Source organism: Halichoerus grypus, chromosome 4, assembly GCF_964656455.1.
Source record: "Halichoerus grypus chromosome 4, mHalGry1.hap1.1, whole genome shotgun sequence".
Lineage (NCBI taxonomy): Eukaryota > Metazoa > Chordata > Mammalia > Carnivora > Phocidae > Halichoerus > Halichoerus grypus.
In genome coordinates, this window is record NC_135715.1 from 54,818,407 (window position 1) to 54,842,167 (window position 23,761).

The 23,761-nt window shown below is 37.9% G+C and overlaps 1 protein-coding gene across 1 annotated transcript in view; it reads left to right on the top strand.

Annotated features, from left to right (window-relative positions):
* The window catches only part of GPALPP1 (GPALPP motifs containing 1), a 37,942-nt gene that overhangs the window by 10,305 nt on the left and 3,876 nt on the right, over nt 1–23,761 (top strand). Inside the window, exons 2-8 of the mRNA XM_036071700.2 lie at nt 706–838; nt 1,636–1,740; nt 3,466–3,574; nt 10,420–10,551; nt 11,000–11,164; nt 15,682–15,780; nt 23,312–23,530. Coding sequence (XP_035927593.1) covers nt 706–838; nt 1,636–1,740; nt 3,466–3,574; nt 10,420–10,551; nt 11,000–11,164; nt 15,682–15,780; nt 23,312–23,530 — 962 coding nt within the window. The remainder of the gene's footprint in view (nt 1–705; nt 839–1,635; nt 1,741–3,465; nt 3,575–10,419; nt 10,552–10,999; nt 11,165–15,681; nt 15,781–23,311; nt 23,531–23,761) is intronic.

A 23,761-nucleotide genomic window follows, 5' to 3' on the forward strand; every position in this document is an offset into this window, starting at 1 on the left:
AAGTGGTGGTTCTTAATCAGAAACCAGAATGGATAGTTTTTTTTTTTGTTTTTTTTTTTTTAAAGATTTTTATTTATTTATTGAGAGAGATAGTGATAGAGAGAGAGCATGAGAGGGGGAGAGTCAGAGCTAGAAGCAGACTCCCTGCTGAGCAGGGAGCCTGATGCGGGACTCGATCCCGGGACTCCAGGATCATGACCTGAGCCGAAGGCAGTCGCTTAAACAACTGAGCCACCCAGGTGCCCCTAGAATGGATAGTTTTGATGATTGATACATTAGAGTATGGAATGGCAGATTTGTTGCTTGGTTAGCACCGTTCCGTAAATACTGTCTACCAGATGCTGTCTGTAAGAACAAAAACTCATGAAACTATTTTGGCAGTTGCACCAACCAAAATGGCAAATTGTAAAATGTCAGTGCAAAAATTGTAAGATGTCAGGGAAGTTATGTGCCATTGTTATAGTTACAAGTTTGGGTATTAATTTTTTTGTGAATCTCATACTACATAAGACATGATTTCTGCCCTCCTGGAGTTGGAAAGACAAAACCACCGCACACAAAATAGGAACAAATGAAATTAAAGTTCGTAATAAGTGATAGTCATTGAGTGCTGTGAATTTCAGAAAAGAAAATATAAGATGTCAGCTAAGGGGTTCATTGAAACAGTTGTGGCTGGTTAGGACTTACACATGAAATTTTCTTTAGTTGCAGGGCCAGCTCTGCCCCCTAATTATAAAAGCAGTAGCTCGGAGTCCTCAGACAGCGATGAGGACAGTAGTTCATTATATGAAGAAGAAAATCAAGAATCTGAAGAAGATGACACCAGTCCAGTGGCAAGGTCAGTCACTTAAATTAAATGATAAACCAAGCTTCAAACCTAGTATACATTGGCTGGAACAGAAGCTAGCCAGAGAACACCGTATCTGTATTTTTACAGCACAAAAAGAAATCCTTTCATATGGTATTGCCTCATGAACTATACTTTTGAGAAAGAAATGTATTCTAGTAGCAGATAGCTGTGGAGATTCCTAGGATTTCAATTAAATTCTTATAGAAAGGATTTTTCCCAAAGGGATTACTGAAGTGACTAAATATTCTAAATAAGCCATAGCATTTCTTTTAAAAATTATTTATGCAGTGGATGGTTTTTGCTTAAGTAAATGAATGATTTCCCTCTAACAATCTTACTTACTATAGGTCCATGAACATAAGAAGTGGAATCTTTGTTTAGTATTGGGTGGCAAGATTTTTTTTTATGCATTTTAAAGATTATGAGACAGAAATAGCAACTTAAAACCCTTCCTGAATGAGATTAAAATCGAGAGTCATGAACTTTTTGCTCAAAAACTTTCAGCATGTAGACTGAGGTTCAAAACCTCAACAAGTGGAATCTTTAATTAACACTGTAGAAAATACAGAAAACTGATAAAGTATTCCTGCTGTAGAGAATTAACCAAAAAATAAATTCCAGGAAAAGGTTAGTACAAGATCTACTGTGGTATCCATTTGTTCTTACTGGGCAAGAGTAATTTATTGTTTCGGTATTTATACAACTAGTTGGAGTTAGTGCTTCCTTTAAAACTTAAAATTTCTCTATGAAAAAAATTGCATAAAGTTGCGCTACTGTGTTTTTAGAAAACAGAGGAGAAATCAAGATGATGACGACGATGATGATGATGAAGGGTTTTTCGGACCAGCTCTTCCTCCTGGATTTAAAAAGCAGGATGATTCTCCTCCAAGGTAATAATGTGTGATAGTTCAAGCCTGTCTTTTTAAATATTTCAATTAGTGTTTGTTAATTCACTGAAGAGTTGTCCGAAATTGTTGTTAACTTAGAGATTTATATAATATTTGAAATGCATAGGGAAAAGTAGTCGTTTCCTATAACAAAAATGATTATTTAATTGTAGTTTATAAAAAAGCTTCCACATCTCTTAGTTAGTGCTCATAAGAGTGTTTTATAGTAGACTGGAACATTATTCTTCTTCCCCCCTTTTTTTAAATAGATAAGGTTGCACACATAGTTAGTATCCTATCTGGCCTGGGGCTGGAATCCTGGTATTTGACTTTAAAATCAGATGCTTTCTTAGTTATTTGGTGACAGAAGAAACAATTCCTGTATGCCACGTTAAACAATTTGACTAACTTCTCTGTACCTCAAATTTGCCATCTGAAAAATAGGATAACAACAAGTACCTTTCAAAACTGTTGTGATGATTGAGATTTCATATTTACATACATATACACATGTGTGTGTGTATGTCTCTTACGTGATGCCTGGCCCCAAGTAAGTATATAGTAAGTATTGATTCCTATCTTCTTCTCAGAATTAAAAATTTTTAAATGCTGGATATGAAGTTGCACACCAAATTGTTTATACCAGAACACTATTACTAATACGCGAGAGCAAATAGAAAAGTACATTGTACTTTTTACATTCAAACTTTGTAATCACATTTGTCAGCTCCAATTTTCATATTACTTTGGTCCTTTTAGATTAATAGGGATAGACTCTCCACTGATTTTATATGGCCCCCAAGCCAAGAATAATCTTTAAAGGATCATTTAAAGAACAAAGACAGGCATGCCTAAGAGCCCTATAGATGGCCCTCAAAGCCTAAAATGTCCTATTTGGCCTTTTACAGAAAATTTGCTGACCACTGGGGCATAACATTCCTTTCAAGAAAGCACATTATTAGATGTACAGCAAATTCTTTCTTGAGAGTTATATTTTGGCTATTAAATGGCCAGGATCAGAACCCAGACCTGCTGACTCTGGGTAGTATTTTTTTCTCTGCCAAGAAGCTTGTCTCTGAGGCTCTAGTTGAACACAGTGCAACCTGGAAAATTCAGCTTAGGACTTCAGTGCCATGCTGGTTGGTAATCCTGGCACAGTGACATCTCTGGGAAAAACACTGGTATGAAAGAAAGGATGAAGAAACTGAAAAGCACAAAAGAAAGGAGAAAATACCTTGTCTCTGTTATTTTTTATTTTATTTTATTCTTAGAACTCAATTTCTACTTAAGGAGTTCTGACTATAGTTAGATTGCCCCTGAGGAATGTGTCAATGGACCGTGACGATCAAAAGTGAAAGCCAAAGCACAAAATAGAAAAAGATCTTCACAGGCTTTAATTCTTAATAAGGACTTTTAAAAAATTGTTATTTTTCTTTAATGTAGTTCTTTTAGGAAATGGGTATACACCACTGCCACAAAGATTTGAGAATTACTGGTTTAGTATCTTAGCATTGACTAACAAATAGAAAGTAAAAATGAGAAAATTAGATTTTTTTAAAGATACTACTAAATGGGAAAATACTAGGTTATAAAATAAAAATAATATGTTAAATAAAATTCTCATTTTCAACATTTGCTATTACTTGGCTTTATATTTGTGATCTTTTATTCTAAAAGCTGCTTTTTTTAAAGTCAGGGAGAATGTTAAAGGTACATTTTATTTTTCAGGCCTATAATAGGTCCTGCACTACCACCTGGTTTTATTAAATCTACACAGAAAAGTGACAAAGGCAGAGATGATCCAGGACAACAAGTATCATCATATTTCAACTCTGAGGTTTGGAAAATTTTTGATTAAAGAATAAGATGTAGCAAACTCAAGATTCTACAGAGTAATGTAACCATTTGGCTCAAATGTAACAAATATGCAGTCCTATTCCCATTAATCTAGGATTGTAAGGTAGATAGATGAAATCAAAAGCTTCTCCCAGAACCGAAATGTTAGAAAAATAATAAGGCAGTTACATGGTGACAAGGGCGTTACCTAAAGGCCTTACCTTTAAAGGGAAGCTTTAAAGTGCTAGGAAATAGAACATGATGAAAAGTTTAAAGAATCATTGTGATTTGACCTGAAAAAGAGAAAGCTGAGGAATTTGTTGACAATGATCTTTGCCTTGAAATCAGCTCTTACCTGTACAGCTCTGGTGTCTGTATATAACAAAGCTGGGAGTTAAGTGATTTTATGAAAAGATAGGTCAAATGATATGAGAGTCAAGTATAAAAGCTGTTTTCTTGTCAGAGGCCTAGTTCTTTTTCTTTTTCTTTTTTTTTTTAAGATTTTTATTTATTTACTGAGAGAGAGAGAGAGAGAATGATGGAGAGAGAGCATGAGAGGGAGGAGGGTCAGAGGGAGAAGCAGACTCCCTGCTGAGCAGGGAGCCCGATGGGGGACTCGATCCTGGGACTGCAGGATCATGACCTGAGCCGAAGGCAGTTGCTTAACCAACTGAGCTACCCAGGCGCCTCTAGGGGCCTAGTCCTTAACAATAGCTGAAAATTATAGAGTCCTTTATAACTTGTAATGCTTTTTCCCTATCTATGGATGGATATTATTTTTATCTTCTCTTCAACCATATGCGCTGGATATGATCCGCCATCTTACAGATGCTAAAAAAAAAAACAAAACAGAAATTAGTTAACTTACCCAAGATCCCAAGATTGCAGTTTATACTTATCAAAGCCAAGGCTTAAACCCAGTTCTTTTTTTTAAGATTTATTTTTAAGTAATCTCTACACTCAACTCAGGCTTGAATCCACAACCCCAAAATCAAGAGGCACTCGCTCTACCAACTGAACCAGCCAGGCGCCCCTTAAACTCAGTTCTTAAGACTTTAGATCACCTGTTCAGTCTGTTAGTCTACAGTAGCTTCCTGTACATTCATCTCTACTAAGAATTCAGCAGTTACACTGAGGTTGTTACTAAGGAAAATGTAACACAGTGATTAAGACCATGAACTTCAGAGTCATTTATTCATTCCTTCAACAGATATTTATAGAGCACCTACAATGTATCAGGCACATAGTCAAAGAAATGAGTCTGTCAGCAGATCCTGTTGTTTCTACCTTCAAAAGATACCCACAATCCAGCCATTTCCGTGACCACCCTTGTCTGAGTCAATATCATATTTCACCTGTTTTATTGGTCTTGATACTTTAGCCCTTGTTTTTCTGCTACCTCTTCTCAACACAGCAGCTAGAGTGGCTCGGATAAAATGAAGTCAGATCATGTCACCCACACTCAAAACCATCGGATTGCTCCTCCTGTCTCTGCATAAAAGCCAAAGCCCAGGGCGCCTGGCTGGCTCAGTCAGTAGAGCACGCAGCTCTTGATCTCAGGGCCATAAGTTTGAGCCCCACCTTAGGTGTAGGGATTACTTTAAAAAAAAAAAAAATGAAAAATAAAAAAAGCCCTTACAGGAACCTCTACAACCTTGTCTCCTTTAGCTCCCTGATTTTCTCTTACTTTAATCTGACCACACTGTGCTCCTTGCTCTACCTCCTCACATAGCTAGGCAGGCTCCTACCCCTGAGTATTGATGCCTGTAATTCTCTCCAAAATGGTCTTCCCTAGATATCTGTGTGGCTTGCTTCCCAGAACTTCAGTTTTGGCTGGAATGTCACCTTAATGAGGTAGTTTCTGACCTCCTAATTCAGAATTGCTAACTCCTCTTCCCCTCACTCCTATCTCCTTCCCTCCTTTAATTTTCTCCAGAGCATCTATCACCACCTCAGATACCATTTGTTTTACTGCTTCTTTTTATTTATTGTTGACCTCTCCCCCTAGAATATGAGTCCATTGAGGACAGAGATTTTTGTCTTCTCTCTAGTATATATTCAGAAGTGTTTGTTGAATGAATGAGTAAGTTAGACACAGTCCCAGCTAATCACACCTGCAGTGTAGTGGGGAATACAGCCATTAAACAAACATCCAACATTACGAGTGCTTCAAAAGGCAAGACAAAACATAGTGGAAGCATGACAGACGACTTTAAACTAATCTGAAGAAATGAGAAAAAGTCTTTGTCTCTGAGAAAATGTCTAAAGATTGATGAGTTGGAGCTATCTCAGCAAAGAGGGCAGGAAAGATTGTTCCAGAAAGTACAGATAGCTTCTTTGAAGGCAAAAGAGTGTGGGGAGGGAGAGTTAGGGTTTAAGAAGTCCAGTGTGGTTAGCGTGGAAAGAAGGAGAAGACAAGAGCCACTGGAGCTTCAAATCCTGGGTGAGTTTAGTTTCATGTCAGTATCATGCTGGTTGTTATCCTTATCTTAGAGGGTTGTTGCAAGGATTAAGTCAGAACAGTAGGTATTCAACTTACAGTAGCTCTCATCATTGTCATTATTCTTACCATCTTCACTACTGATGTCATGAAAGTATCTTTGAAAAATTTAGTCTAAGTATAAGGAATCCTTCTAGCAAGGTTGCTAAATACAAGAATAAATTCCCAGAGGAAGTACCTTCAGGCATATGGAAGACTGAGCTGGCAGGTCATGCTCGGGTCTCCTGCCACAAACACAAAGAAATGCAGGGGCGAAATAGCAACAAAGTTAATACACAGCGAAGCTCAGAAGAAAGAAAGGGAAGTCTGCAGGTGCTAGTGACATTGAGAGAATTCAAAGCTAGGGCAGGAAACACAGCAGAGGACCAGGGTGGTTTTAGGGAAGCCAGCCATAGCCCTAGAGTTGGGCTTGGGGAACAGAGCTGTAGCTTCAGCTGTGCAGGCAGAGGAGGGGGAATTGAGTCTCTGAATAAAACCCACAGCCTCATAGTTCCGCTCTGTCTGCAAAAAGAGTCCTGGGGAAATATAACCTGCGGCCCATCGAAAGTGGGAAGGAAGTTCCATGCTCTCCATAACCTACTTTCAGATGATTCCCAATATGTCTATCTGTCTGCCTCACACACAGAGGGGCAGGGGAATGGGGAAAGAAAAATAAATATGGTGAAATGTTTTTGTTTTTGTTTTTGTTTTTTAAAGATTTTATTTAATCACTCGAGACACAGGGATACAGAGAGAGGGCACGAGCAGGGGGAGAGGCAGAGAAAGAAGCAGGCTCCCCGCTGAGCCAGGAGCCGGACGTGGGGCTCGATCCCAGGACCCTGGGATCATGACCCGAGCCAAAGGCAGATGGTTAACCATCTGAGCCACCCAGGCGCCCCAATATGGTGAAATGTTAGCAGCTGATGAATTTGGGTGAGGATACATTGGTGTTAGTTGTGAACTACATTTTCCAAAAAATTTGTTAAATTGTAGCATAATTCAGCTTTATTCATGCTTGGAATTTTGTCCTAATTCACCTAGACAGCAGATGGATAGTTTATATAATTCCCTAGTGGTATCTCTTCTATATTTTCTATTTCTCTTAGCAAAAGGTGAGGGGTAAGGGTAGGGCAGGGCTTACACCATTGTATACCTGTTGTACTCTTGGTTCTGAATCATTTACTTTATAATTTCCCTCTAACTAAACCCTTTTCAAAAAAATACTTTTTTTGTTTCATATTTTACTTTTTCAGAGGGACTTCTTTTAGTCTCTCATTCACAACATATACCCCTAAATTAAGACACACACAATAATACTAATTGTCAGCATTTGTGGAGCGATTGCCATAAGCCTGACACTGCAAAGCACAACATAAACATATATTTGCATGACTTAATTATATTCCCAGGCCGCATAAACTTAATTTAATCGAAACAGCAATCCTGGGAAATGGTGTGTCAGCCAGAAAGCTTTTAGCAGCAAATAACAGAAAATCCCACTCAAAATGGAACTTTGTCTTAACCTACTTAGTTAGCAAATGGGCTGTTTATGTAATTGCCTGGGTGATCTATAATCTATATTCCCAAAATAAGGAAAATGTGTTTCATATGTAATAAAAGGTATAGAACTAGGGTCATTCTAGGTTGGTTGGTTGAACAGCCTTTATAAATGATATCCAAGCCTGCAGCTTTTTTCGTCTTTTCTGTCATCTACAGTATGTTAATTCCTCTTAGGGTGACCCTTCGTTATACCAGGAAGCCTGTCAAAGTTCTAAGATTCCCACGCACATGCCAATGTCCAGACAGAGGAGGGAATGATCCTACCCTGTGCCCCTTTTGTAGAGGAAGGAACACCTTTCCAGGTTTCCTATAGGCCTCTCCTCAGGTTTCCTTGGCCAGAATTGGATCACATGCCCACGCCTTGGCTAGTAAGTTGGGCAAGAGGAATTCAACCAAATTGATTGGCTTAGAATTACCAACATTTTTCCCCAGGAGTTAGAGAAGTCCCCAGGTTCCTGAGAAAGGCATGGCTCCAAAGAGGATGAACAAAACATGGGTTCTCTTAAAAATAGAGTAGTTACAGTTACTGGTTGGAGCCGTTATAATCCCGATCTAAAAGACCAAAAACCAGAACACCTGGGTGGCTCAGTCAGTGAAGCAGCCAGCTCTTGATTTCGGCTCAGGCCATGATCTCAGGGTCCTGGAATCAAGCCCCACGTCAGGCTCCATGCTCAGCAGGGAGTCTGCTTGAGGATTCTCTCTCCCTCTCCCTCTGCTCCCCCGCCGTCTCTCTCTCTCTCTCTCAAATAAATAAATCTTAAAATACATAAACAAATAAAAGACAAAAAACCAAGACCTTTACTAAAAAGGCTAAATAGCACGTCCGAAGTCACATGCTAATACGATAGCAAATTGAGGCCTTGAAACTAGTTCTAACTGCAGTCCACAGTATAAATCAGTAAGATATATAATTTTTGCTGTATTTCTGTATAAAATAGCTCACCTTTAAAAAAAAATTTAATTCGGGGCCCCTGGGTGGCTCGGTCATTAAGCATCTGCCTTCGGCTCAGGTCACTATCCCAGGGTCCTGGGATCGAGTCCCACATCGGGCTCCCTGCTCAGTGGGGAGCCTGCTTCTCCATCTCCCACTCCCCCTGCTTGTGTTCCCTCTCTTGCTGTTTCTTTCTCTCTGTCAAATAAATAAAATCTTCAAAAAAAAAAATTTTAACTCAACCAGGACACCAAAATAATTAGATAGCTAGATTGGATTTGGATTATGATCCCAGTTTCTCTTTTTCAGTTTAGTGTGTTGGGCCTGGTTTTCATTTTGCTCCCTTAGTTTATAACTCCCAACACTCTGTGATCTCTATTCCTAAAAATTCCACGCATCATCCTACCAAGACATGCAAGATGTGCCGAATTCTATCTTTATAAAATCATCTCATGTTAGATGGAAGTAAAAACAACATTTGCTTATCCCATCATCTTACGCTTTAATACCATATTAATGTCATGCCTCTCATAGTTGTAAAAGTTCATTGTATCTTATATTTCCTCATTTTCTGTCACCAAGTATTATTTTGTAAGGGCTATAAATATGTTTAAGGTAATATCTTTGACATCAAAGAGCTTACCTTTGTAGAGATGAGCTATAAACACTTAAGGTTAAACATTAACAGTTGAAATAAAAAAAAATAGAGGGGATTCTCTAGTGTAAGTTGAAAACATACTGTCCTTAATCTTAGAATATTTTCATCTTAAATAACCTTGAACAAGTTGTTGAACCTTTCTAAATATACTTCTCCAAACCTAAGTTTCCTGGAAAAGAAAATAGGAATAATAATGCCTTTTCACAGTTTTTATAAGGATCAAATGATGCATTGTATACCAAAGTCCATAGTTAGAGAAAGTGGGTGTATGTGTGTGTGTGAGTGATTTAGAGTAAGCCAAGAGATAACATGTAGTTATGTAATTATTTGTACCAATAGCAATTGCGTTAAGGGTGCAGAGAAGAAACCACAGATAGAAAGTTAACACTGAGTAGCTACTGGGGAAAATGTAAACAACACAAATGAACTTGATCCTGATAGTTTGAAAAAAGACAAGCAAGAAGCTGCCCATCAGAGCTGGAGGACAAATGTCTTATTCTTGTTTATCTTAACCTGTCTCCTCCTTGAGAACAAGGACTGCTTGAAGCCCTAGAGTATATAGCATTTAACAGAGTCTTACATACAAATCCTTTATTCAAATGATTGCTTGAGAACAAATTGAATTCACTTACTACAATACTGTTAGGTCTTTAGGATAAAGGGGGTGCTTTGGGAACAAAGTTAACTCATTTTGGGCCAGTATTTGTGGGCTGTTGCAAGCATTTGTATTTCCGTGCACTGTGCTGAGTCATGAAGGCTCATAGAGCTTCCAAGAATGTCTTACTTGTGTGTGTCTTATTCCAAAGAGCTTTTTCTGTACCAGGAATGAAAATGGTTTCAACTTTTGTCATCTCTAACCAACTAGTAATAATTACCTGGACTATTACATTGAGAGGAATTGTGAGGCCACATCTGTGTCCATCAGGAAGAAAACAAATAATTTAATGAGGTCTGCCGTGGAAATGGGAGGGTGGAGACAATCCACATTACGTGTATTTGTCATCTCTGTACTTTAGGAAGTACGAGGAAGTACTGTGTACTTTAGGAAGGCGAGGAAAAAGTCCTCATTGCTCAGTGATTAGCCCTCAGTGCGTTGTTGGCATTTTTGTTTTAGTGTCTCTAGGTAATCAGTTTCGGTGAAATTTTAAGTAATTTAGGATCATTTTCTATAACCTGTGGCTCTGTTCCTGGTTTAAAGGTAATGTCTTATTTCAAAAGGAAACAGATAGCAGTGAAGATGAGGACATTGTTGGACCAATGCCTGCAAAAGGCCCAGTTAACTATAGCGTCACAACAGAGTTTGAAAAAAGGGCCCAGCGAATGAAAGAAAAACTGACCAAAGGAGACAATGTAAGTTTTAAAGAGACTATACTCTGAGAGCTAAGCTAAATGGATTAAAAATCTAAATTTTAAAAATAGACATGAAAGAAAACATATGCACGAATGTATATAAAGAAAATTTAGGAGCAAGGTAACCCAGAAGCTGGAAAAGGAAAAGACTGGCAGATTTGCCTATCTAAAAATTTCTGTATGGCAAAACATAACAGAGTCAAAAAAATAATAAATTAGATGAAGGTATTTGTAACATATATGACAAAATATCAATCCTTTATATTAAATTCTTTCTCTTAAAGTGTATTTTTTAACCTTAAAGCCTCAACTGAGAAACATGGCCACTTACAGAGTATTTTACACACACACACACACACACACACACACACACACACACACACACACACACACAGAGTCCAGGCTACCGTTTTTTTTTCTTTTTTCTGGCTTTTTATTTCTCCTAAAGGATTCATCTAAACCAATGACAAGAGAATCATGGATGACTGAGCTTCCTCCGGAAATGAAAGACTTTGGTCTTGGGCCCAGAACTTTTAAGAGAAGAGCCGATGACAGATCTGGAGATCGATCAGTCTGGACAGACACCCCAGCGGACAGGGAGAAGCAAGCCAAGGTGAGAGGGTTTGTTTGTTCATGTATTTCTGCCCATGTCTGCTCTATTTTGAAGAGATAAAGCATAATTATTTCAGGGTACTATTTTTAAAATTATGATTCCAAAAGGAAAATATAGATTTCCCCCTGAAAGAAAATAACGAAAGTGACACCAGTTGCTTACTGTGTCCCAGTGAACTGTCTCATTTAAATCTCAAGAAAACCCAGAGACATGGACTTATTGACTTCATTTTCTAGAGGGAGAAACTAACTTTTATGAGGTCAACTTTTCTGGAATTAGAGGACTGGTAAGTAATGAACAATAATTCTATTCTAGACCTTTCTGTAACAGCAGAGGAGGCCACAAAAGAGGAGATGTGGAAATGAGCTGCACACTTTGGATGACTCATGTTGGAGTGCCTGTCTACTCTTTCTTAACTGGTGTTTTATAAAAATAACATACTGGCATTTTTATAAGTTAGCCTTTAAGATTGTTTCAAAAAAGACATTCCCTTGTTTACATGGATCTAATCATGCCTACATTTAGTTGTGCTTTTCTCTGTCCTTCTGTTCCTCATTATAGGTAAATAGATGTCTAGCCTACAGCCAGATATGCAGGGAGTCTTCTTCAGAGGACAGTATCACAGAAAATGGAGCAAATGGAAATTAGACAACACAGTGATTTTAGGCCCTGTGTTTGAGTTCTTTAGATCCTTTTCAGTACGGAAAGTGTTTTGCTCAGTTTTATAGTGAACTCATAAAGGGATTATTAATACTCCTTAAATTTTATGCTATACTATATTAAGCATATAGTACCACAGACTTTATTTGTGGCATAAACTATATAGTATCAGTATCAGAGAGCTGTTCATTTTTTAGGTAGTCCCAGTAGTTTATTTTTTATTTTGTTTCCCTTGCCTCAGGAGACATATCTAGAAGACGTTGCTAAGGCCAATGTCAAAGAAGTTACTGCTTGTGTTCTCCTCTAGGATTTTTATGGTTTCAGGCCTCACATTTAGGTCTTGAATCCATTTTGATTTTATTTTTGTGTGTGGTGTGAGAAAGTGGTCCAGTTTCATTCTTTTGCATGTTGTTGTCCAGTTTTCCCAACCCCATTTGTTGAAGAAACGTTCTTTTTCCCAGTGGATATTCTTTTCCTGCTTTGTTGAAGATTAATTGACCATATACTTGTGGGTTCACTTCTGGGCTTTCTATTCTGTTCCGTTGATCTATGTATCTATTTTTGTGCCAGTACCGTACTGTTTTCATAACTACAGCTTTTAATAGAGCTTGAAGTCCAGAATTGTGATGTCTCCAGCTTTTTCTGTTTTGAGGTTGCTTTGGCTATTTGGGGTCTTTTGTGGTTCCATACAAATTTTAGGATTACTGGTTCTAGCTCTGTGAACAATGCTGTTGGTATTTTGATAAGGGGTGCATTAAATGTGTAGATTGCTTTGGGTAGTATGAACATTTCAACAATATTTGTTATTCCAGTCCATGAGCCTGGAATGTCTTTCTGTTTCTTTGTGTCATCTTGAATTTCATTCATCAATGTTTTATAGTTTCCAGAGTACTTTAGTTAGGTTTATTACTAGGTATCTTACTGGTTTTGGTACAGTTGTAAATGGGATTGATTCCTTAATTTCTCTTTCTTTTGCTTCATTATTGGTGTATAAAAATGCAACAGATTCCTGTACATTGATTTTTGTTCTATGTGACTTCACTGAATTCATTTATCAGTTCAGCAGTGTTTTGGTGGAGTCTTTTGGGTTTTCTATACAGAGTATCATGTCGTCTGCAGATAGTGGAAGTTTCACTTCTTCCTTGCCAATTTGGATGCCTTTTATTTCTTTTTGTTGTCTTGTTCCTATGGCTGGGACTTCCAGTACTATGTTAAATAAAAGTGGTGAGAGTGGACATCCCTGTGGTGTTCCTGACTTTAGAGGAAAAGCTCTCAGTTTTTCCCCATTTTGGATGATCTTAGCTGTGGTTTTTTTCATATACGGCCTTTATTATGTTGAGGTTATGTTCCCTTTAAATCTCCTTTTTTGAGGATTTTTATCATGAATGGATGTTGTACTTTGTCAAATGCTTTTTCTGCATCTATTGAAATGATCATATGGTTCTTATCCTTTCTTTTATTAATGTCTTGTCTCACATTGATTGATTTGCAAATATTGAACCACCCTTGCAACCCAGGAATAAATCCCACTTGATCATAGTGAATGATTTTTTTAACGTATTGTTTGATTTGGTTTGCTAGTATTTTATTGAGAATTTCTACATCTGTGTTCACCAGGGATATTGGCCTGTAGTTCTCACCTTTTTTTATTTTTTAACTTATTTTAAGTAGGCTTCATGCCCAGTGCAGAGCCCAGTGCAGGGCTTTGAACTCACGACCCTGAGATCAAGACCTGAGCTGAGATCAAGTGTTGGATGTTTAACTGACTGAGTCACCCAGGCACCCCTGTAGTTCTCTTTTTTAGTGGTGTCTTTATCTGGTTTTAGTATTAGGGTAATGCTGGCCTCATAGAATGAATTTGAAAGTTTTTTTTTCTATTTTTTTGAGAATAGGTCTTAGCTCTTCTTCAAATGTTTGGTAGAATTCTCTGTGAAGCCATCTACCTGGCCCTGAACTTTTGTTTGTTGGGAGTTTCTGATTACTGATCGAATTTCTTTGCTGGTTATCAGTCTGTTCATCTTTTCTATTTCTTTCTGCTTCAGTTTTAGTATTTTATATGTTTCTAGGAATTTATCCATTTCTTCTAGATTGTCTAATTTGTTGGCATATAGTTTTCCATAATATTCTCTTATGATTGTTTATATTTCTGGGGTGTTGGTTGTTATTTCTCCTCTCATGATTTTATTTATTTGGGTCCTTCCTGTTTTCTTTTGATAAGTGTGGCTAGAGGTTTATTAATTTTATTAAATTTTTTTTTTTTTTTCTGAAGAACTAGCTCCTGGTTTCATTGATCTGTTCTACTATTTTTTAGTTTCTGTCATTTATTTCTGCTCTAATCTTTACTATTCCTGCTAGCTTTAGGCTTCATTTTTTGTTCTTTTTCTAGCTCCTTTAGGTGTAAGATTAGGTTGTTTATTTGAGATTTTTCTTGCTTCTTGAGGTAGACCTGTATTGCTAGACACTTCCCTATGAGGACTGCTTTTGCTTCGTTCCAAAGGTTTTGGACCATTGTGTTTTCATTTTCGTTTATTTCCGTGTATTTTTTTTCTTCTACTCATCTTTCTTTTTTAATATTTGACTGCCCAGCATAATCTCCCATGCTACTAAGTTCTCACATTCACTTAGCCAACATGGCCTAAAAGAAGTAAGATTGCTCTTTAGAAAAAAATGGAAGTGTTTGATATAAATTGACTGACATCTATCATGTCCTCACCTCCCAGTCTTGACTAGATTAACTCTTAATATTAAATGGTCAGGTTTTTATCTCTATCTTACCATAACATTATTTTTTCCTTAAGATTTGTAAATGAAAGCATCTGTTTTCTAGGAAAATTTTTATGAGAAAATAAGAGCTGAGCTATTCCTGCGTTTTTAACAGTACTTTATTAAAGACAGTATTGTTTTGTATAATTTTTTTTAAGTAGGCTCCACGCCCAATATGGGGCTTGAACTCACAACCCTGAGATTGAGAGTCACATGCTCTACTGACTGAGCGAGCCAGGCACCCCTGTTTTGTACATTATTAAGATAAAAATTGTACATGACCTCCTTGGTTTTCTTAAGCAGATAACAACAGTATAAAAATATGCTTTGGGATTTGTTGGAAATTTACCTCAGTACTTCATCTTGTGTATGCACTATTGTTAATTTTTTTTTTTTAAGTTCAAATTCCAGTTGTTCATTGCCAGTATATTTTGTATATTAACCTTGTGTCCTGCAGCTTTGTTATAGGTGTACTTGCTTATTAGTTCCAGGAGTATTTTTGTAGACGCTTCGGAGTTTTCTATATAAACAATCATGTCATCTGTGAATAAAGATAGTTTTATTATTTCTTTTCCAAACTTTTTAAACCTTTTCTCTTTATTTTTTCCCTTAAAAGTGATTTTACTAGTTTTAAAAACAGATAATGTAGGATTTCTTTTTTTTTTTTATTTAAGATTTTATTTTTAAGTAATCTCTGTACCCACCGTGGGGCTCAAACTTAAAACCCCAAAATCAAGAGTCACATGCTCTACTGACTGAACCAGCTAGCCACCCCTGTAAGATTTCTTTTAAAGCCTAATTTTCTCTCCTACATTTCATCATTGTTTGTCATACTCCTTTGTGAGTTTGATAAATAAGTGATTTCTTCCAGTTAGTTGATTGTATAGGTTTTTTTCTTGTTTTCAAGAAAATCATGAAGTAGAACACGAACTGATCCCTTATCAACTATATGTATATATATTCTTAGTGGGAAAAGATTCAACAATCTTAGTTTAGTCTCTTATTACTCAGTATGAGTAAAAATAATAATATTTCTTTTTTAGTTTTTCTTAACTATATGGTTCAGTAATGTGTTACCTATGTTCATTCTTCAGGGAACACAAGAAGCAAAGAAGTCATTCAATAAGAAGGATGAAGAACATATACTGTCAGGAAGGGAAAAGAGATTGGCTGAGCAGTTATCCTCATACAATGTAAGTAAGAATAAAATATATAAGCTTTTCTTTTTTTTTAACAGAGTGGTCATAAGTTTTGTTGTTGTTTTTTAAAGATTGATTTATTAGAGAGAGAGCATGCATGATGGGGGGAGGGGCAGAGAGAGAGGGAGAGAGAGAATCCCAAGCAGACCCCGCACTGAGCGCGGAGCCCAACTTGGGCCTTGATCCCACAACCCTGAGATCACAACCTAAGCCAAAACCAAGAGTCAGATGCTTAACCGACTGTGCCACCCAGGCACCCCTAAGCTTTTTTTTTTTCCCTACAGTATTCTTCCCATATTTTTTCTCTTTCTTTTATATGTCTTCCTTTTTACCTCAGTCTTTTTCTGTACATCTGCCCTGAGAAATATTCCACTCTGTTGTGTTATATATATTTATATAAAATCCTTTTTATAGGATTTTTTAATGTATTCATGTAATCTTTTCAGTTTGTATTTTATTTACTTCAGTCATATATTAGAAATTTAATTTGTAGAGATTAGTAACAGATGATCAGAAAGCAAGAGCCCTGGTCTTGCAGCCATGTGCCCCCCGCCCCCCCCCCGCCAAGCTGCCTGCACCGCCCAGCCATGGCCAGTCCCACCGCGTTCTCTGAGGTCGTGGTGGACGGGGAGCCCTCAGGCCACATCACCTTCAAGCTGTTTGCAGATCAAGTTCCAAAGAGACTGCAGAGAACTTTCGTGCTCTGAGCGCTGGGGAGAAAGGATTTGGTGATAAAGGTGCCCGCTTTCACAGGATCATTCCGGCACTTACATGCCAGGCTGGGGACTTCACATGCCGTACTGGCACTGGCGGCCAGTCCATCCATGAGGAGAAATTGGCGATGAGAATTTCATCCTGAAGAACACGGGTCCTGGCATCTTGTCCATGGCAGAGGCTGGACCCCACACAAACACTTCCTAGGTTTTCATCAGCACTGCCAACACTGAGTAGTTGGATGGCAGGCCGGTGGTCTCGGGCAAGGTGAGAGAGGGCAGGAATTCTGTGCAAGCCGTGGAGCAGTTTGGGGCCAGGAACGGCAAGACCAGCAAGATCACTAAGATCACTATTGCTGACTGTAGACAAATCTAATAAATTTGACTTGTATTTTTACCTTAACTACCAGACCATTCCTTCTGTAGCTCAGGAGAGCCCCCTTTCACTCGATCTGCTCGAAATATCCAGTAATCTTTGTGCTCTCGCTGCAGTGCTATGGGTTCCATGTTTTCCTTGCTCCCCTCCCAAGTCCAGCTGGATTGCAGAGTTAAGTTTATGATTATGGCATAAAAACTAAACAACAACAACAAAAGAAAGCAAGAGCCCTACTAACTCCTAGAGATCCTCAGTTCATATTTTAAATTATAAGCAGATTTGGAATGTTCGATGTGAGGATTTAAATATGGGACAAAAATGATTTTTAAGATACAGTTCAATCTAAATTTATAAACAGTATTCATTTGACATTTTGTTATTTCATTATATGCTCTTGCATTAAATAAACAAAAACTGGTGAGTGGTCCAGCTAAACGTAAATCACTAAACCCTTTGGCCCCTGCAGTGTTCAGGTGTTTAAGGAAAATTACCTCTGTCCCCAATGTATTAGTTAATAAAAAGTTTCATAAGCATTAAAAATATAATTAGCATGATTAATTGGACATATGTAGACCAGTACACAAACAGTGAAGCATACATGAAACATTTTTTGAAACTGACCAAAACTCAAACCACAGTGGAACATTTATGAAAACTGACCAGCTTAAGAGTCAAATCTCAACACAACTGAAAGAATTACTGTCATTAAAACCATGTTCTCTGACCACAAGGAATTTAAGTTAAAATTCAGAATAATTTAAAAGCCTTGTACAACTGGAAATTAAAAAAATTCAGAATTTAAATTTTCCATGAAAGACAACATGATAATGGAAGTTAGAAAATACGTAGATGTGAATAACACAAAAATACCAAATATCAAAAATATGTGCAATGCACTATCAGGTGGTACTTAGAGGCAAAATTATAGCCCTAGTGAGTTCTGTTAGAAAAGAAGAGCTAAAAATCAATAAGCTGGGCCTTTTTCCAAATAGGCATTTCCTATAGTAAACATATATCTACCCCGTGACCCTACAGTTTCATCCTTGGGCATCTATCTACTTAAAGCAAATGAAAACCTGTCCACACAAAGACTTGAATATGCTTTATTTTTAATGTTCTCAAAAAGACTTCTACAAGAAACTCTACCTCGGGATGCCTGGGTGGCTCAGTCAGTTGAGCGTCTGCCTTCAGCTCAGGTCATGGTCCCGGGGTCCTGGGATCGAGTCCCGCATCAGGCTCCCTGCTCCGCGGGAAGCCTGCTTCTCCCTCTCCCTCTGCCTGCCACTCCCCCTGCTTGTGCTCTCTCTCTCTCTCTGTGTCTCTGACAAATAAATAAATAAAATCTTAAAAAAAAAAAACAAAAGAAAAAGAAACTCTACCTCTGAAACTAATAATACACTATAGGTTAATTAACTGAATTTAAATTAACAAAAAAGATTTGCACATTGAAAAAAAGACTTCTACAAGAATGTTCATAGAAGCTTTATTCATATTAGCAACATTCTGTGGACAGCTCAGATGTTCATCAGTAAGAGAAAGAAAAACTGAATACAGTGAAGTACTACTCAGCAATAAAAAGGAACAAATTACAAATAAATGGAACAACTTGGATGAGTCTCGAAGTCATTACACCGAGTACAAGGAAGTATGTACAAGGAAATACATACTGCACCATTCCATTTATGTGATGCTCTACATTAAGCAGAATGAGTCTGTGGTTGAAAAAAATCAGAATACTGGCTGTTGGAGGGGGGTATGGGCATTGACCAGGAAGGGGCAAAGTGTTCTCAGTGATAGAAATGTTCCAGATTTTGATAAGATTTTGTATTATAAAACTCAGTGAATGTAACAGTTAAGATTTGTGCATTTCATTATATGTAAATTTACCTTAAAGGAAAAAATTGTGAATAAATATTGAATTTTAGCTAATGAAATGAAGGCTAAAGTACTTAGGGATATGTGTAATGATGTCTGCAGTTTACTTTTAAATGCATCAAAGGGCGCCTGGGTGGCACAGTCAGTTAAGCATCCAACTCTTGATTTCGGCTCAGGTCTGATCTCAGGGTCCTGAGATCGAGCCCCAAGTTGGGTTCTGTGCTGGGCATAGAGCCTGTTTAAGATTCTCTCTTTGCCCTTCCCCCAGCTCCCCTCGCACACTCTGTCTCGCTCTCTCTAAAATAAAATAAAATAAATTTTAAAAATATGCCAAAAAGATTAGAGTTATAATCTTATGCTGAAATTTTATTCACAAGATTTACTTTTCAAAATAGTAATAGTCTTAAAAACTACCGTCTAACTCTTGGTTTGGATTAATCAAACACTCTTTAAAGTATTAAGACATTAAGACATGAACACAAAAAAAAACCAAAGAACTAGACTCTTAGCATGAATTTTCAAAAGCAGCTAAAAAATTATCTCATTCTAAATAAATTGCACTGGCTTTTATAAATTGTTATAAAACACACATTTTGTTAAATGCTTAAATTTGGTAAATCAGAAATTGGCCATTTAGCAAATTGCTCTGTACATGAATTGTCCTCAGGGTGATTTTTAGTGAACTGTTTCTGGTTGTTTTCGTTATTTTTTTTATAGCTCCAGCATTGGTTTGGTCATGGGTGTCACAATGTGCAAATTATGCTGAAACAGTATCCCTGAAGCTGCAGAAAGAACAGTTCATTTATCATAACAAATTTGAGCACTTGAATTGTTGGAATTGATTGTAGTAGTCCAGTGGTTTAATGTATTCCTCTTTTTATTGATGTTTAGTTTACTAATATAGGGGATCAGTAAATTGAAACCTGCTATCTTTATTTCTCCATTTTTGTTTGCTTTTGTTACCTTTTGTACAGTACGTTTGTTTGTTTGTTTTTAAGAGAGGGATGGGGGAGCAGAGGGAGAGGAAGAGCAAGTTGACTGGGGGCTTGATCTCACAACCCTGAAATCATGACCTGAGCTGAAATCAAGAGTCGGACACTTAACTGACTACACCACCCAGGCGCCCCCATCCTTGTGTGCAGTTTTGATCATCAGTATCAATTCTGTTCCTCTAGGTGAAGTAGGGCCTCTACGGCTTCATTCTTTCTCACATCTCCATGCATCTCCTCCAAACCTTGTTCTCTGTTTTGTCTAGCACCTTCTTAGATCTTCACGCCTTTCCCCTTCCAATTCTTGATAGCCTGTCTACCTTCACCCTTATTACCCCATTAATGAGGTATTTTCTCATTCATGAGAAAGGGAGGGAAAATGTGGAGAAATGATGCTAAAAGATTAAGGTTTTCTAGTATGGCTTTCTTACATTTATACATTCGTATATAATTCTGTTACATTATAGTTCCTCCATCCATACAATTGACCCTGCTCTTCATGTCCTTTGTGTTGCTTTCCCTCTCCTCTCTGTTAATACCCAGTCACCAGAAAGAGTGATCCTACATAGCAGCTTCCATATCTGGTGGGTCACCGGTCTGAGAACCTGGGTGATTTTTAAAAGCACAGGTTTCTGAGACTCACAGTTGGCAGTTTAGATTGATGAAATCTACAATGGGGCTCAGGAATCTGTATTTCTTTTCAGTCAGTCAGGAGTGGAGACCAGCAGTCTTCAGGTGTTTTTGCTTGGTAACCGCTAAAAGAAACCTTTATCCTTCACATCTAAAAATTTTTATTGTAAGTTTCAATAGTTACCAAGAATGTATTTTATAGGGCATTACTCTGTTAAATGTTTCAAATGGAATCCAAGTGCCATAGCAATTCAATATCAATTATTATCCGTTAAAAATATACGGGAACAAGCACTTTCGTAACATTTGGAAATTTTATTTCATCCCTTTTTCTCCTTGAATTCATAATTTTATTTCTCTTCTGCCACAGAATTTTATCATAATGAAAGTCTCTTACGCTTGAAAATCTTTTATGATTATATTGACAAGTGTCTCTCCCTCTCCTTCTGCCCCTCCCCACCTCACGCTCGCTCGCTCTGTAAAATAAATAAATAAATCTTTTTAAAAAAAAAAGAATTGGAGGGGCGCCTCGGTGGCTCAGTCGTTGGGCATCTGCCTTCGGCTCAGGTCATGATCCCAGGGTCCTGGGATTGAGCCCCACATCGGGCTCCCTGCTCAGCGGGAAGCCTGCTTCTCCCTCTCCCACTCCCCCTGCTTGTGTTCCCTCTCTCGCTGTGTCTCTCTCTGTCAAATAAATAAATAAAATCTTTAAAAAAAAAGAAGAAGAATTGGAAAGCACTTGACTTGCAAATCAATTTGTTTCTAAAAGATTTTACCAAGATTTATGAAATGAATGAGAGGGATTAGGAAAATGGAAGTAGTAGTGGTAATTCAAATACATACCTAACTAATATAGTATCTTTTTTTTTTAAGATTTTTTAAATTTTTTTTTTTTTTTTTTGCCAGAGAGAGAGCTTGGGGGAGAGAGAGAGAGCAAGAGTAAAAAGCAGGGGGAGTGGCAGGCAGAGGGAGAAGCAGGCTTCCCACGGAGCAGGGAGCCCGATGCGGGGCTCGATCCCAGGGCCCTGGGATAATGACCTGAGCTGAAGGCAGACCCTCAACCGACTGAGCCACCCAGGCATCCCAACATAATATCTTTTGTACATTCTGCTAAAACCCATAGCTCCAGATTGAGCTTATTCAGTTGATTGAGAATAACTACCACATAGCCTAATTGACAAAGTCGGTTCTGGTTGTCAAATCAGCCAAAGTAAGACTTACTTTCTGTCAGAAAATCTCGCTTCGTTTTTCCATTCAGATAGATGTGTTGATGATTATTCCAGTGACACTTCTGAATTCTAAAGTAGAGAGGTAGGCATGATGGTTTGTCTCTTGGATGAAATAGGATGGTACATTTTCAGCATTTCTTACCAGTGCCGCCTTATGTTGCTTTCACTAAGCTCTCTTAACTTCTTTGCTCTCAAACACATTCATTAACAGGGTAGGGCCTGGAAGTGATGTGGTTGCTAAGCAAAAATGACCCTTTCTTCCACTGCCCTTCTATTCAGTCTGAGCACAGAACATTCGAAGAAAAACCGAACACCAATTTCTGAGGGATACCACACACTTAGGAGAAATATGTTTAAGATACAGAACAGGGTGCCTGGGTGGCTCAGTCAGTTAAGCATCTGACTTGATTTCCACTGAGGTCACGATCTCTGGGTTGTGAGATCAAGCCCCACTTCAGGCTCCCCAGTAAGTGGGGAGTCTACCTGAGATTCTCTCCCTCTGCTCAGGCTCGCTCTCTCTCCCTTTCTCTCTCTCTCAAATAAATAAATAAATCTCTTTTTAAAAAAAGATCCTCTGCCCCCCCCTCCACTCCTACTCTCTAAATAAATGTCTTTAAAAAAAAAAGACATAGAAGAACACAAAGCCTCCCTGGGTTTACAGTACCTCAGTTAGAGGAAGTTTCCTCTTGCCAGTATTTCACATTTTTGTTTGAAACCATGGAGACTTGGTTTCCTAGGCAGTATTCTTACAGTAAGGATCTGAGAGGCCTCTCCTTTGTGAAGTGGTAAAGGGCTATAATAAAAGGGGAGAGAGAGATCAAGATAACAAGACGCCTTATGGAGCAAATCAATTTTAAGTGAGGGTACATGAAGTTGAGCATTGTGGGTGGATAACCTTAAAATTATCCACGCCTCCATACCACATGGACCACACTCTCTGTAGCCCGCAGGCCCACGTCTGCCCACCTCTGAAGGCTCCCTGCTCCTTTAACTCAGGGCCGTTCTTTCTTGTACTGGAATCAATACTGGAAGGTCTAGAATGCCTCTCTAGTTGATGGAACCAATGGCCTTTGCTCAGACCTCGTCCTACTAGCTATATTTGAAACCGTGAGCACCTGTCCCAACTAAGAAGGAAGAAAATGAGGGATGTAGGAGAAAACAGAAAACTGAAAGGAACAAAAATCTCTTAGCTTATGGAATATGCCAGTATATCCTGAGCGGGCCTTGAATTTTGTCACTCCTGTGCCATTATTTTTTGGGTTTGCCCTTGTTTCTGCTTCAGCCTAGCCATGCCCTTTCCTTCCTGTCCACCTATCAGGCTTCGCAGACCAGCACATCCATGACACTTTACCCAGGCTCCTCGGTGACAATGTAATTGCTCTTCCTTCTCACCCATGTTCTTGGCTTGGACTCTAATTATGACACACCACACATGGTTATTTCAAAGTTTATTTCCTCTCTGTCTTGCTTTTTTTTTATTACTATTATATAATAATGGTAGTTAGTAGAGGTCTTCATTTTGGTTGAATTGAATTTCCCTCTGATACAGATCTTCATAGATCCTGTCTTGGATTTGGCAAAACCTGACAGGGTTTGTAAAAAGCCCTCCTTAATGTTCATCATTACTGCTTAATCATTTTGCTTCATGATCATATTCTGTCCATAATCTATACAAACAAAGATTTTCATTTCTACTCTCTTGCTTTCCCCCAGGAATCAAAAAGATCAGAATCTCTTATGGACATTCATCATAAAAAATTAAAGAATAAGGCTGCTGAAGAGAAAAATAAGCCCCAAGAAAGAATACCATTTGACCGTGATAAAGATCTCAAGGTTAATCGGTTTGACGAAGCTCAGAAAAAAGCTCTGATAAAGAAATCTAGAGAACTAAACACCAGATTTTCCCATGGCAAAGGCAGTATGTTTTTATAAGTAAGTATTTCAGTGAGGTATACTTTCAAACTGATAAATTTAAACTTTTCTGAGTGCTCTGTTATCCATAAATAATTGTGTGTAAAAATCTATTTCCTTTTATAATAAAGTAGATTATAAACCTGAAAATCTTTTTTGATAAGTCAACCATGATTTTTTTTGAATATTCAGCCCTGGTGGGATAAAAAATATAGTTTTACCAGAAAAGTAGCTTTTGTCTTCAGGCACTGC